Raw genomic sequence first — 16,157 nt, forward strand, 5'->3', positions numbered from 1 at the left:
TGAACAGCAACTAGTAGCTATGACATACTTTAAATTCACACACAGTTTTTTTACACTGTGATAGTCTGCTGAGACTCATGTTTCTGTTCAGATGTAATCCCAGTGGCCTTTTCTCAACCCGTTACTGTGTAAATCTATTTACAAGGGGCTTTCCCTCTGGCTAGGCCCCCCTCTGCGGGTGAGCTGAACCTTTTGCCACCTGTCACAGAACAGACAGAGAGCTGGCGCACCTGGTTGGCTCAGTTCTAGAATGAGGTGGGTCTTAAGAATGTGAGTGACAGGGTGAGTGCAGGAAGTCCTGTTGGGCTAAGACAGGTTTTCAGTGTGTGTGTGTGTGGGGGGGGGGGACGTTGGAGAAGACGCACTAAGTCGTGTGGGTGGCGTAAATCCAGTATGCGTGAGCCAGTAAGGCGCAGAGAGCTGTTTGTGTTCTGTGGAGAAGAGAGGGAGCCACAGAGACCACAAACACATGAATAGCCAGTTTTTCTGAAGACTCTAAAGGAGGGGATTTTCTGGGTTCCCACTGCTGCTGTGTAGCGGATGGGACGGAGCTGTTGAGAGGGGAGTTAACAGGTAAAGGGAGGGGTTTGACTGTAATTGGTTTCTATGTGCCTGTTCATGTAACAGATACAGGAGTGAGGACAGGAGGAGGGGTTGAAGGAATCCTATTAGCTACAGCACAGAAAAAGTAGGTCTAAATGGCCTGCGTAACAGAAAGTAGATATGTAAAATATATGCATTTGAATAACTTTACTTCAGCTAATTTAGTCATTTTCAGTGATTATAGAAATAAAATAGTACACCAATGATTTCAGTTGCTGAGAAAGTCAAAATAGTTAATGGACATGTTGTATCAGCTCTGTAATATTAGTTTTTATTATTATAGGTTTAACTTAATTCTTTGTAATTGTTGGGACTTTTAAAGATGTGAAAGCAAAAGTGTTTTTTGTTTTTTTGTGCAAATTACCTGTCATGAAAATACAAAGAAACATTTGTTGTTGTTTTTTTGTTTTTTTTTTAGTACTATAAACAACAAAATATTCTGTAGTGTATAATAAAAGTAAATTATAATGATGAATACAATTTCATAGATGCTTTTAAAAATGATCCTCAACTTTGTTCATCATACATAAATCACATAAATATTTAAGAGAACAAATTCAATTTAATATTTCTAGTTAATTCTAGCTAACTTAGCACAAGTATTGTCATGAATGTGGCATGTTCTTTCAGTCAAGGACTTTGATCCAAAGAGTTAATAAAAGGGAGATCAATTTCAGGTTGTTACAGGTTACCTTGGAACATGTAAAACGGATTAAGTTACTAGGCAAGTAGCATACATTCAATACATTTCAGCTAAAGGATTTGTATTGTGTGTGTGAGTGTGTGTGTTTGTGTGTGTGTGTGTGTGTGTGTGTGTGTGTGTGTGTGTGTGTGTGTGTGTGTGTGTGTGTGTGAGAGAGAGAGAGAGAGAGAGAGAGAGAGAGAGAGAGAGAGAGAGATAGAGAGACCTAAAGAGCTCCCATTCATATTTTTGAGCTTGTGTGTTGTCTTTAAGGAAAACTATGCACTATCCTTCCCTGCCTCCTCCCCCATAACTGCAGTGGTGGTCATGATGCCGGGTGCATACGACTCAATCAATTGAGCGCAACACCTGGCACATGTCCAATCGCAGCCACACTTCCCCACTTTCACAAGAGCTGACAGAACACAAGCAGCTGTGGCAGACTGCATGTGAGAGGTTAGAATAGCTTATGTGCATTAAAGAGAGTGAATCATTTAGGGTAGTTTGTAATGATCAGCCTCATCTCTTCTCTGAGCTGTATGCAGTAGGTATACTGTATTTCATTTAACGTGAACTGACTTCATGGTTTTGTAAAGGTGATTGCAGTCTAATTCAGATGTTAAGGCTTTTCTGAATCCATTACAGGAGAAAAATCTATATAGTTCTGTATGGTCACCAGGATATGTTATGTTTTGGATGCAGCTAGCTAGCCTAGCTACCAGCTAGCCTAACCAGCATGGGTTCTTTGGTCAGAGACACCAGACCATGCTAGTTGTATTGCTTTTTTTCAGTGTGAGTAGAATGTGTTGTCTATCATCTTATTACATTTAAGGATTCATTCATTAATTCCTTCAAGTCAAGTAGGTAATCATATTATATATTGCTATACTTCTGAGAGAGCTACTGTAAAATGTAGTCACAACTATGTATGTAATATGAAGAGGGAGTGAGGCAGAGAACCTGCCAGTAGTAATACTGGGGTGCTTGCGTATCTGGAGTTTGCTTTACATTCTTTAATTAGCATGTTACACAGTTAGACCCTCTTGCCATTAGTAAACATGCTCAGCTTGATTTAGAGGAGTACAGTATAGCAAGAGGAGTCAAGGTGGTTAGTTCACAAGTCTCTTTACACAAGATATTTGCTTTAGAGAAAATGTTTCACTTATTTTCCTTTTTAATAGATGTCACTTCAAATGAGAGTTCAAAATACTGTAGAATAGAGCTAATATGTGGGTCAATGTATAAATGTCAGGCTTTATTGAAATACTGTATAACATAAGTTGTAAAACAAAAATGATCAAATTATTATTTATTTAATGTGTAACAGACTTGGTATTATTTAAAAGAAAATGGGTGCATTTTCTTCCTAACTGATGGAGGAATTTGTTTCAACAGATGTTAGTAAATTCTCTTTTTTTTTGTTTCTTACAGGTAATTTTGAGGATGATATTGGAGTTCATCCAAACTCTCTCTCAGATGTGAACGCCAACAAACTTCCAGAGCAAACAAGATGACCAGTGTTGATTAATCAATTATAGAGAACAGGTGTTGTGCTATCTGCAGGCTGCTTTTGGTCAGTCATGTCTCAATCAGGTAAAATCCTCCACCTCTATGTAGAGGTGAGGTCTGTTACTGATGAAGAGGGAAAAGACCTGGGAGATGTGGAGAAAACAGACTCCCTCATGTTGACAGCACCAGACATCCTTCAACAGTCTCAGTATGGTGGCCCCAATGCCCCACATGACCGGACATCTCCACGTGGAGTCCTGCATAAAGGTGGAAGCAGCACTCAGAGCCTGGCCTCCACTAAATCAACATCTAGACACTCCGTAAGTTTTCAGCTACATCCAGGACATGACTCGGAACAACCGGCTTCCCAACAAAAGAGTCTACCTTATGATGAGATAAGCCAGTTACTCTCTGCTTTGCAAACAGGACCCACTGGAAATACATGTCACTTGGTGTGTGCTCCTTCTGAACGCGACCCCTTCTTTGGAAAGGACCCTCACTTCTCAGGATGGTTTACTGCTCCTCCTACTCCCAGTGGAACTCGTAAGGCATGCAGCCCAACGAAGATGAAGGGAGGAGATGAAGGGAGACGATCTTTTGCCACTTTCAGTTACATTGAAAAAGCTAAAATTAAATCTGTAGAGGGTCAGTATAGCTCTTTGTGCCAAAGCGAGCCTCAGAATCCCTTCAACAGAACCATGGAGAATCGAGCTACCCCTCTCCACCTCAGGAAAAGGCTTAGTGACCCAATGTGGTTGGAGAACAGCTTGGAGTCCATGAACAACTGCAGCTCAAAACAGCTTAGTCAAGGTTTGGGGACGTCACATATGAGCACCCCCAGCTTTAGGCGGGCAACTCTAGACTCTATTGCCAGAGAAGCCACCCATCGGGCATTGGAGGAATTTGGTTCCCCACAACTAATGCAAAAACTGGCAGGCAACTGTCCTGATAGAGGTCACGATGTCAGGAGAGAACAACGTCGCTGTCAGTCTTGGTCTGGGTCACCGGTTATACCATGCAGTTCTAGGACCCTGCCCACTAAAGCAACAATCATGGATCATGAGCGGAATAGTTCGTTTTATAGACTTCCTAGGAGCCCTGCTACTGACCAACTGTCTAACCATGCCAAGCAAGCCTACTTTACCATGTCACACTCAACCGTCAACACTCAGGAGGTCTCAAATCAAAGAGCACAAGGGTATAGGTATCGGCCAAATTTACCATCCTGTAAGCCTACAGCTATTCAACATGAACTGCCATCTATGATTGTATCTCAACCATCTAGCAATCAACGAGTCAGTCATTCCATGAGTGATAGTCCACGGCAAGCCCACAGAGTTAATTTCAACCTGGCCAACTCCAAAAATAAGGTAGAAGAAGAAGCTAACCTACTGAGTGGAAGGAGGAGCGTATCCCCAGCAACAAGTCCCGACATGGCTCGTAAACTAGCGGAGGAAGCCACCAAACTCTCCATACTTATGGAAGCCAGGAGGTCTCCATCCCCAACCCAATCGTCGACAGACACAGTGAGGTCTGACAGTCCCCGTTTGGGGCATTCAAGAGAGCCTCAACTATATGCTAGCTTCCAAGGCCCAGAATCAAAACCCCATTCTAATTGCAAACTTCCTGTTCAGGAGCACCATTGGAAACACGAGTCTGTCGAGACTGGTCACCCCTCTGTTCAAACAACCCCTCTTTTACCCCACATTGGAAGTACATCTCCTGCAGCTCCAGCAAGGTTGAACCGATCAGATGTAATATCATCCTCTCCCATACGAGACCCACGGATAGAGAGAACAGAGTTGGAGGGAAAGGACAGCCCGACTTTGCACCGGCACCTACCTTCCCAGTACACAAGAAACAGTCATACAACTAACAATGAATGTTGGCAGTATGAGAGTCTCAAAGGTCACAAAGACAGTCCAGATAGCAGAAGGAGACCATTCACAAGGCCTAATCCAGAGACTCCAGCAAGTTGGACCTTTCACCAAAAGAATGGGATAGAAGAGTGCTTAGCCAGAGACAAGGAAAGCTTGAAGGAGGTGAAAAATTATAAGAGGAATAGTCCAGCTACACCGGGCTTTCAAGAGAACCATTGTAGGGTCTTAATGCAGCGCAATGAGATGAACGATGACACTCGGGCTAACAAAGAATGGAGTGGGACAGCATCACAGAGCTCCAGTGGAGTCACAGGCAGCCTTATAGATAGCACTCTACATGAGAAAGACTGCATATCCTCGGAGACATCTAGCAGAACCAGCCAGAAGAGTTCTGACTCTGGAAAAACAGGCATACAGGTGATTCCATCTTGGTACACATCTTTAGATTAATCTAATGCTCTGATTCACTGTATACTGTTATTTGATAATTCAGTTTTGTGTTGTAGTCTGAAAGTGGACCATTTTTGCTGAGGACTTCCTTGCATTCTCAGAAGATGGCTCGTGCCAAATGGGAGTTCCTGTTTGGGTCCCACTCCGAAGACCAACATGAAACAAAGGGTGAGAATTTCTTAGAAATGCCCAACTCAGACTTCCAGGAGTCAGTTCTCTGAAATGTCACCCTTCTTTATTTATTTTGCCTTTCCTTGTGAACAAGCTGTTTGCCTCAACAAATGCTAAATCCAATCATATAACAAGCCTCATCCTCCATAGGATTACATTAGGATTTTTTTTCTCTATAAACTTTGTGTTGTTGTTGTTTTTTACCCCTTATCACTTCTCAAGGTGTTATACTTTCTCTTTACTATCATGATCTTTAAATGGATTAATGTTACAGCTTTGCTACATTTTTTTTCTGGTAGAGGTAGCGGAGAATGAGTCACTTGAATTTTTCTATGTCGTTTTTCCTTTCACCTTGACATTTATACAGTTTGCAGATACTTTTATCCAAAACAACTTCAAGCCATACTTTTTATCGATCTACATATTTTCTGAGAATCGAACCCATGACCATGGCATTGATATGGCCATACTCTGCCAGTTGAGCTACAGGACCTAAGGACATACAATTATTATTTAATAATGTCCTTTTTTGTAAGTTCATTCTGATAAAAGCTTTTGCAATAATATTTGAAAAATGTGTCTAAAACCATTTACTATTTACTGAAACTGTAAATTAGAAATTCTAAATATAACTGTATAATGTATGCATTTTGTCTGTTCAGAGACTTGTGTTATTTAAAATTTAAACCATGACACTCTTTGTTTTTCGTTGTTCACACAAATTCCAGGCTCCTCCACTGCACCCTCCAGTGGCTGTTCCAGCGAGTCTCCGACACCCATTTCACCCTTGTCTACCCCGCTAAGGCCTGTAACATCATACTTAAGACACTGTAAATCAACCGCTTCTTCGAAATCCTCATGCCACAATGTACAGCAAGTCAAAGTGGAGTTAATCAACCATCATCCCACAGTAGGGTCCTCCAATATGACCGGCATCATCAAACGCACTGTCAAATATTCAGAGACGGACATAGATGCGGTGTCCCTGCGCTGTTACAGGGAAACAGACCTTGATGAGGTGATGCTAGCAGAACAGGAGGAAGTGGACTCTGCTTTTGGCAGTAACCGCAGTGTGCTGGATACCTCAGGCACTAACAGCAGCAGCCCCCTGGAGGGAATGCTGTGCCCACACACAGATGGTGAGGAGGAGCTGCAAGATGAAGAGGTGGTGAGCTGGGCCAGTGTGAGGATGCAAGGCGACAAAAAGAGGCAAAATGCCACACCTGAGGGAGATGAAGTGTTTAGTCGACTACTGAGAGGGTGAGTGTGGAATAGATACTACTATAGACTTTCATTTGACCAAAATGGCTAGAATTCATAACTTTTTAAGGAATTAGTTTAAGGTTTTGATTTTGTATCCCTGCCTGCTTCGTGTTGTTTGGTTCCTTTTTGAAGACTTTGGGGTAAATAAGAACAAGAGGGGATGTCCAGGGGGGCTGTAATGGAGTGCTAGGGTGTCTGAGGAAAAGTTCTGATACAAAAAAGTGTTTATACATAAATAAATACATTAATAATATAAAATAAGTTTACATTTACATTATAACTTTCATTCTGATTTCTAAAGACTTATAAATAAGTCTTATAAAATAAGACTTATAAAATAAATAAATATAAATACAAACTAACTATTTTTAGATAATATTTTACATTTCTATTTTTCTCACAATTAACTGCGTCTTTATATGTGAAAATGTATAATTGCAATTTAAATTTTAGAAAGGTTGTCATCATATTTGCAGTACTGTGGCATCAAACATTTTAAATTAATTATAAATGATGCAAACAAACCACTCAAAGGAGTGCATCTATGATTTATGTTCCTCTTATAGTCCCCTAGATTGCCAGCCTGACAGCCACACGGCTTTGAAGTCTCCCATCTCTGTGACCAGCCCGTGCCGAATCTCATCAGATGGCTTGGACTCTTTCAGCAGACACTTTGAGAGCATTATGGAGTCACACCGTGCCAAGGGCACCTCTTATAGCAGCCTGGATAGTGAAGACATTACTCCTAGTGGCCCACCAGTCTTCACTTTTGATTTTCCGACTCTCACTCCTGAGATCCAGAGTCAGATCTGCGAAAGTGCCAAGCAGATCATCGAACTGAGCTTTGCTCCTCTTACGTGCCCCGAACCACCTGCTGTGTCTGATCCCATAGAGAGCGGTGTCTATGAAGAAGAGAGTCCGTTCTGCAGTGGAGCCTGCTCTGATCAAGTCCCCAGGCCTGATTCTGACACAGATGCTGCCATAAGGTTAGTTGCAGTCTGGTGATTTTCATTTTTTCTAATGAGTTGTCATAAATATCCCACCACCACAGTATAGTGTCAAGCCATAGTTGTTTTGAGGACAGATGGTTCTCACAACTCTATAGCCACTTTTCCACCGTCGGGCCAAACCGTTCTCTTTGCTTAACCGTTCCATTCCATGTCGATCCGGCCCAGCCAGTATGGATATGGTTGAATGTTTTGGAAAAGCAGCTTGTGTAATAATTAGCTTTTAAGTTGGCATGAAGTAAAAGTTGCATTAGTCTTTTCTTCCCCATTGTGAAGTATATCCGGGTGAAACGGTTTCTCGGACAAGAAAAAAAATTTAGGGTGGGACTTGATTGTGTCCATTGGGAATTAATTGGGTCTATTGCTGTGATCTCATGTGAGTGACAGGTTGTCCCGCCCTCCCGTCATGTCATCAGAGAATGTTGTTGCAAGAGAGGGAAGTTAATTTGATTCAATGTTATGAGGGCACATTAATTAAAAAAAATTATGTGCATGGATGTATTGTTTATAATAGTGCAATATTCCATAAAAAAATAAGAATTGTCCATTTTGATTTCATTTGACTTTAACGGGCTTTCTAGGATAAGTTTACAAAATGAATCTACAGTTGAGTATTTCCCACTAGAGGGCAGAGCCGAGCTATGTGATTGGGTTATGAGTTACTAGCTCAGTTGCTTTTCTTGATGATTTGTTTAGGCAAGAGCTTCAGATACATTTCTCTCACTTATGCCCTTGATGAATGTAGTGTGAACTGTTTAATTCGGGATTGTGCTCTTTCCTGTCTGTTAAAATGCAGGGCTTGCTTCAAATCATCCTCAGAGAAATTGTTTCTGATCAGTTGTATAGCAAGCAGTAATATAAGAAGAAAGTTCCTACTAAACAAGTTCTCCTTGGTAATGGCTGCATAAGATCCTTCCGGGGCTTTGACTGACCCACAGTCTCAGGGTCAGATTTGTGTTTAGGCCTATAATCCCTTACTACTCCTTCTTGTCTGTTGTCAAAATAAATCAGAGTGCAGCTCTGACTCCACACAGGCAAAACACTATTTCTTGTTTTAAAAAAAAATCAAAACCTTGTTTCTTGTTCTATGTGCAAAAATAATTTTAGATGTATCATTTTAAAAGGGGGGAGAAAAACAATCAGAAGGAAGGGTATTTTAGTGTGGCATAAGGTTTTCAAGTCCCCTACAATAAGGAATATTGTTTGATCTGAGTTTAGTGTGGTTATTAAGAGGGCCTGAAAGCCGACACTATCTGCTTTGATACCTGGCTCATCCACTACATTCCTTCCCCTGCCATGGGGCCAGATAGACTTGGATATTTGCCAGGCACACTCGGTCTCCATGGTGAGAGAAGATTAACTTGTCTTGTGAATTCAGGGTTTTAAATAGAGAGAAAAACAATCTATTACCGTTTCACCAGGGCTGTATTTTTCACCTCTGTCCAATATTTCATTTAAACGGCCATTCATACTAAAGAAACGCAAACCGATATTCTAACACATAATTCTGACTTTTATACTTTCTCATAGATTGGACATACAGTAAATGTATCTTTTTTAATGAGACAGACAATGTGTTCAGCACCATGTTGAAATGGAGATCGACAAAGACTAATGGCGGCACAAAGTAACAAGGCAAGACAAAGAGAGGAAGAGAGGGTTGGAGAAAAGGGAAAAGGGGGAGTAAACAGTTGTGAAAGGAAACACAGACCATATCCACCAGCGAAAAATAGCTCAGCTGACAAGAGTAGAGAAACACACATCCACAAACACACGCAACCAGGCAAGCGGGAGGGAACAGTGTTTTGGGAGAGAAAGAATGAGAGAAAATAAGACAGTTGTATCAAGCCTTTGACTACACTATGGGTACGAAAAGCGCTTATAAAAGTTTGGAGCAGAATAAAAGAATCAGCAACGCGACAACTGAAAGACTTTAATTACAGTTCAAGATACTTGCAGACGCAGAGAGACACATTTCTTCTAAAGCCTCCTCAGGCTTCTGGACAGCAGGAGGTTTAGGGAAGGGGAGAAAAATGTGGAAGGCTGGATGCTGCGTTTATAAGCAAGCTTATGTCATCTGGCTATGTGAGGTGTGAAGGGGCAGGCCTCGTGTGATGGCTCATTATGTGCTCTGCTGGAGGGGTGGGGCCTTGGAGGATAATTACAAATATGCCCCCCACCCTGCCATATACCGGTGAGTAGAAAAAATTCTGCTCTGTATCAGTATTATTTTAGTATCATAGAGATATTATTACAGGTTTTTTTTTTTTTTTTTATGTACCGGTAGTTGTTATTTTTAGAATTTATGTTTAACGTTAAAGTTTTTAGTAATTTCGTTTATTTTAACATGTCTATATTTTTTATTCATTTTTATTTCAGTCTTAGCTATTTTAGTACTTCGTTATAATGTCTTGGCAACTAGCTGGAATAAAAGTTTTTACATTTTTATTTTATTTCAGTTAACGTTTATTATATTTCAAGTAGCGAAAATGTTTTTAAGGTGTTTGTAATCATAATAACCCTGGTCTATATATAACAAGGTTTTTTTTGTCGTACACACACACACACACACACACACACACACACACACACACACACATATATATATATATATATATATATATATATATCAGTGCTGTCAAGTAGCTAATGAATTCTTTTCCTCATTTTCACATGTACATTGTCATAGTACTTTGATTATAGCATGTACATTTAGAGTAGTGACTTCCAGGTAGCTAATTTCACTTTCTGAGTAGTTTGTGGTGAATACCTTAGGCAACTCAGTTTATCACAGTAAAAGATCAGTGCTCTCATTCACCCTTTCTGGTAGATAGTTATTACTGAGAACCATTGCACTTCAAGGTTTTTATGAGGACCATTATGATCTCAATTTAACTCAATTTTAGCCAGGGTTCGAATTAAGTGGGTGTTTGGGCGGTCTGACTCCTAAATAAAGCTTGTTGTCAAAATAAAAGGTTCAGGGGGTCTTAAAAGAATTGTACATGAAGTATGTATTTTTTTAATCGGGGGTTTTAAATATTTCATTAAACTTAGAAAGTTAGATTAATTAGGGCACATATTCACCTGACGGTAAATAAACGCTCGCTGCCAGAAATAGCGTTCGCCTGAGGGGGTAACCACAGTAATAGTCAAGTTTGTTTCATTTGGATCATCATATGACTGACGGCATTGACAAAACATAAGCACTTTAACTATTAGGCATGTGGCGGTACCAAATTTTCATATAATGATTATTGCTGAAGCTTTTATCACGGTATATTTTATTATCATGGTATTGACCCTTAACGCCCACTGTCGCGAATTTGCAACAAACCCCTTCCATTCAGACTGCAGGCGAGATAGCGTGTGTTTTCCCCCAATGCCTGTTTGTGCACATTCGATACATACCTAGGAACATTTTGCACGCACTGGTTTATCGTAGGAGCGGTCGGAGTGGGAACTACATCCGGTTCACCGAAGCTAATATTTTGTTTTGCAAAATCCGCATATCAAGTGCGCAAATGTGGATAAATTTCCCAAAATGAGTTAAGTTGTGCTAAGATAAAAATATGTACCAGCTTATTGATTGCTTCTATAGCTATGTTATTCATATAGACTTCATGTGACGAATATTTTTTACGTACTTTGTAGATTTCTGTTTGTAGCAAATTTGCGACATTGGTCCATAACGGCTGGATTGGGCTAATGGCTACATATTATAATAATGCTGTATTTAGATGGTTTCAGCCCAAAAAAATTATTATTTTTTTCCCCACAAAAAATAGCATGTTAGGATATAACACTATAAGAATATATAATGTATGCACTGGAGAAACAAGGAAAGAGTTAAACAGAGTGTAACATGGAATGTATAAAAACTACTGTCAATGTTAGGGAGTAGGAGAGTGTTTTGTTTCTTGCTGTTGTCAAGATTCATTAATTTGTCAAAGTTTATAAGTATAAAGTTTATAAGTTTTAACAACTTTGTGCCATGAATAAAATCTACATTCCTGAGATGGGAAAATGTATTTTATTAATTTTTCCATTTTGTAAAAAAATACCCTAAATGCCCACTGTCGCAAATTTGCAACATACCAAAATGACCCTAAATGCCTGTTGTCGCAAATTTGCAACATACCAAAATTTCTATTTATTTGTTGTGCAAAAGTGAAATTGATAATCTCAACATTATTTTCCATCTACTTAAAGTCAAAAACACACAGAATTTTTTTTTTTATATACAGCTTTATAAATTCAGGCGTTAAGTAACCTAAAAAGTGTTGTCCTCCTAACAGGTTTAATAACTTTTTTTCTTATAACAAAAAAACCCCAAAAACATTTAAATACAATAAAACAATACACAAAAAATATATGAAGTAAACAAATGCTTTAAACAGATTAAAGTGCAAAAGTACTTAGAGAACAATGGGTAACATTGTACAGTGAGGCCCCATTTAGTTATTGTTGCATTAACTAACATTAACTAACAATGAGCAATTTCTACATTAACTAATATTAATGAATGGAAACTTATTGTAAAGTGTTACCAAACTATAATAAAGAATCAGAAAAAATTCAATCAATATCTAGGCCTAGGGCATGTTTTAGTCCAGATTAAAATGTAAAAATGTTTATGTTTGAAAATAAACGTCCTATTAATTCTTTAAGTAATTGTTGTGATAAACACCTGTTTGACACATTTACAGTTCAGAAAATGAAAGTTGCTTTGTATGGGGGTTTAGCTGTTCCATAAGCGCCATCTACTGTCAGAGAGTGACAGTAAGAGCATTTTCATTCAGCTTGTCTCTATCTCATTTTTTTCTTTCTTTTTTTAATGAAATGCTTGAAAGAACAGTAACAATTGTCATCATTGCCATACCATAACAATACAGCGATACTCCATCCAGGGTCCATCAGTCTTTCAGTCCAGATGAAGTGCCAAATCCTTAAACACACACAGCCATTGTTCTATTCAGAGTGTCTCATGCACGTTGGGGTTGTTTACATTAGAGTGCACGTGACTCTTTGACGTAGCACCAGCACACGCACACAGTGTTGTACATTTTTACCGCTTGATGAAAAAGTATTCTTTAAATGCGTTCTAAAAAAAAAAAATAATTCGTAGTGCCCACGATTACACGATTACGAAGTGCCCACGATTACAATACCGAGATTGCGAGACAAACGTTCCTACTGAAATTCATGAAAGCGTTTTTTTTTAGCGCTTTGGGGTTTAGATAAGCGCATTATAAATAAAATGTATTATTATTTTTTATTATTATTACAGTCAATTGTCCATTAGTGTTTTCATGAACAGTAACGCTAAAACAAAAATTCTAGTGCAACCTGTTGTCAATGGAATGTAATGTTCATATCCCACGTGATACTACTGCCAGAAGCAGTCACGTCATGCAAAAAATTAAATTACATGATCTTTTTCCTCATTTGGTATGTAAATCTTGTCATCAGTCTTTAAAAAAGAGGTGTGTTCGCTTTTGTTAAAGCACTGGAATGTTGTAGAGCCTCAGCACAGGTGAGCTGATTGTTTGTCGGTGTATTCACCTCACCGGTTATAGTCGGTGGGTGTGTACATGTGCACTAAGAAGTTGCATTTTTCCCCCTCACATGCTGTCACCAAACAAGTTATAATATGTGTGTCATGTTATTGTTATTTACACACATAAATATATCTAAATACAGCTGATGTCTTGCATACAGCAAGATTTATCAAAGGTGTGTCTGTTAGTCACTGAGCATCTTTGTAAAAGCTCGTCACACATCCTAGAAGCTGTGGCGGAAAAGTTTTCTGTTTTTCTTCCTGGTTTTCCCTACCATGATTCTATCTGTACATTGTTTCAAGAATAAACAGTCTGCCCTCATCCCCTTTCTTCGAGTCTCCTCCCCTGGCTTGTTTGTGAACTATCCGGTTGGAGGAGGTATGGAATGGTGATCCTCGGAACAAACCAAAGACAGAGGATAGAGGGGAGATCTGCATCTGGCATGAACTTTTTGGTGCTCCTACATCTAACTAACTTTGGAATGCGGTGGTTTAAAGGCAGAGTTGGGTCACTGAGGTAGAGTAGTGCTTTGGTTTATCAGACCTTTTGTGTTATTAGTTTGCCAGAGTTTTACACTGTAGTTTTTTTTTATTCAAGACTAAATGACATATTTGACACTTTTAATATAAGTTTTTCTTCTTTCTATCCTCTCATTATTCACATCTGAATACCAGCTGAAGTATGTTTGTGTGTATACGTGTCTGACATAAGGCTTTTTTGAATTTGAATGGTGCACAAAGGACAAAGGTGTAGGTTCATGCACTCACAGTAGTTTGTTAGATGTACCTTTTTTCAGTTATTAAAAGCTGGTTTCTCTGTACATTGTGATTGAGTTGACCTGCTGGGAAAGAGTCTGTATGGGCACATCAGATCTATTTACATCACATTGCCAGTGCTAAGAATAACAGGTTTAGACATGAGAGATGGCAAGTAAACAAATTTAACCTCATGATTTGACTGGCTTGACAAATATTCAGTATTCAAATGTAGTTCGGTATGCTTATATTGTGTGGTTGTGCATGGTGACTGATTTTAAGCCCAAACACATTCACACATCATATCCGGGTTGCCTTTTTACAAATAAAACGTATACCTCTTTTACTTTTCCTTGTGTAATGCTTCAACCCAGACCCAGAAGTGCCTCACATGACAAATATACATTTCACACACAATTATTTGTCTTTGGTTCCAGAGAGAGGCCATCACGGCCGGTATCGGAGTCTGATCCAGAGGTAGCCGAGCGATTGGCTATGGGCAGCACTGAAACTCTGACCAATGGCAACAAAGCTGACCTCCAAGCTGCAAAACGGCTGGCCAAACGTTTGTACAATCTTGATGGATTTAAGAAGTCAGACGTGGCACGTCATCTGAGCAAGAAGTAAGAATTATTTTAATTATTAATAAATACGTTTATTTTTAGTTCCTTCCTCTTGCTTTATATTTTGAGCTTTTGTAAAGCAAAGTTTTCTTTGATAACAATAAATACCACGTTGTAGGACAAATGTGTTGAAATACACAGTGGGGACTGTGTTAAAAAAGTGTAGTTTTAGGATTTTTTCAAATTTGAAACAAACTTTATAAGTTAAAATGAAGAAATTGACCATGTGAGCTTTGTTTGAAAGGTCTGACTTTTGGATCCCTAGTATGAGAACCAAAAACCTCTTTTCTTATGCATTTGTCTTTTTATGACTTGTGTAGCAATGATTTCAGTAGCATGGTCGCGGAGGAGTATCTAAGTTATTTTAACCTCTCAGGAATGATGGTGGATCAAGCACTGAGGTGAGCTTGCTGTTCCATTGTGTTTAGTTATTTAAATATTTGCTCTCATTGTACGTGGCCAACAGGCTCATTCTGTTTTTCCTGCTGTCTTTTTATTAGAATGTTTTTGAGAGAGTTCGCCCTAGTGGGAGAGACACAAGAGAGGGAGCGAGTACTATCGCATTTCTCTAAAAGATACCTCCAGTGCAACCCGAACACTATACCAAATGAAGGTAAGCCATACAAGCATTGTGCGTGTGAATGAATGTGCATCTGGTGTGTATTACAATAAAAGAAACACTGTGGGGTGCTCTTGCTCTGACTCTGTGTGAGCTTATGGGACTTATATGCCTGTGTATTTCAGATAGTGTTCACACATTGACTTGTGCCCTGATGCTGCTCAACACTGATCTGCATGGTCATGTAAGTTTGAGTATCTGATATACCATAAACATAACAAACAATAAGAAAAATCAACAGAAAAAATCGTGAACCATGTTCAGCCATCAAGGCCATTTTAAAATCTTGAAAAATATACATTGATACATGCATTTTCTGAATCTAAACTGATTGTAAATAGAATTTCTTTAAAATTCACTCTTAAACTATTATATTAAATGATTATTACTTGTGTAATACACAGTAAGCTACAAAACATCAATACATTGTTGATTTTTTTAATTGGATTTTACTGCTGTGTACAAAAATTGACTTGAATGTATCCCTGTCACATTTCTGAAATGTTTGTCTACTTTGTGGAAAACGATATCATCGTATAATATTATCTGACACTTGTAAGTCTGAAGTTGTAATAGGTGTTTATTGTGAAATTACTAGTATTATTTTTTACATGTACATGATTGAAGTCTCTGTGAAAGGAGCTGGTTTGGATAAAACAACTGTGTTTTTAGGATGGATTTTATTCTCTGAGCTGTTCACCACCCTGAGGGGATGAGTGCCGGTTTTACATTTAGGAATAAAAATAGAAATTCATCCATAAATGTAGTAGTAAAAATCATACTCGGGGGAAGCAAAATTATTTTTGCACAAAATTTTAACACGATTATTGGCCGCTGTGTATTTGGTATTGTAAGTGTTGTTGAGTGCATAGGAACTGTGAAATAGGTCAGCGCATCAGCTGACAGTAAATTTATATTCCATTCGTCTCTCTCTAATTCAGAACATCGGGAAGAGGATGTCCTGCATGCAGTTCATTAGTAACTTGGAGGGCCTGAATGACGGCCAAGACTTCCCGAAAGATCTTCTAAAGGTTTGT

At 38.9% G+C, this 16,157-nt stretch overlaps 1 protein-coding gene across 1 annotated transcript in view; it reads left to right on the forward strand.

Annotated features, from left to right (window-relative positions):
* The first annotated feature begins 412 nt into the window (after positions 1 to 412).
* psda (pleckstrin and Sec7 domain containing a) overlaps positions 413 to 16,157 on the forward strand; it is a 38,402-nt gene continuing 22,657 nt past the window's right edge. Inside the window, exons 1-10 of the mRNA XM_079854710.1 lie at positions 413 to 573; positions 2,717 to 5,091; positions 5,181 to 5,292; positions 6,024 to 6,555; positions 7,125 to 7,544; positions 14,316 to 14,501; positions 14,822 to 14,902; positions 15,002 to 15,114; positions 15,246 to 15,304; positions 16,062 to 16,151. Of these exons, the coding sequence (XP_079710836.1) occupies positions 2,866 to 5,091; positions 5,181 to 5,292; positions 6,024 to 6,555; positions 7,125 to 7,544; positions 14,316 to 14,501; positions 14,822 to 14,902; positions 15,002 to 15,114; positions 15,246 to 15,304; positions 16,062 to 16,151 (3,819 nt within the window). The 5' untranslated portion in view covers positions 413 to 573; positions 2,717 to 2,865. The remainder of the gene's footprint in view (positions 574 to 2,716; positions 5,092 to 5,180; positions 5,293 to 6,023; positions 6,556 to 7,124; positions 7,545 to 14,315; positions 14,502 to 14,821; positions 14,903 to 15,001; positions 15,115 to 15,245; positions 15,305 to 16,061; positions 16,152 to 16,157) is intronic.

Source organism: Squalius cephalus (assembly GCF_949319135.1).
Source record: "Squalius cephalus genome assembly, chromosome: 21".
Classification (NCBI taxonomy): Eukaryota; Metazoa; Chordata; class Actinopteri; order Cypriniformes; family Leuciscidae; genus Squalius; species Squalius cephalus.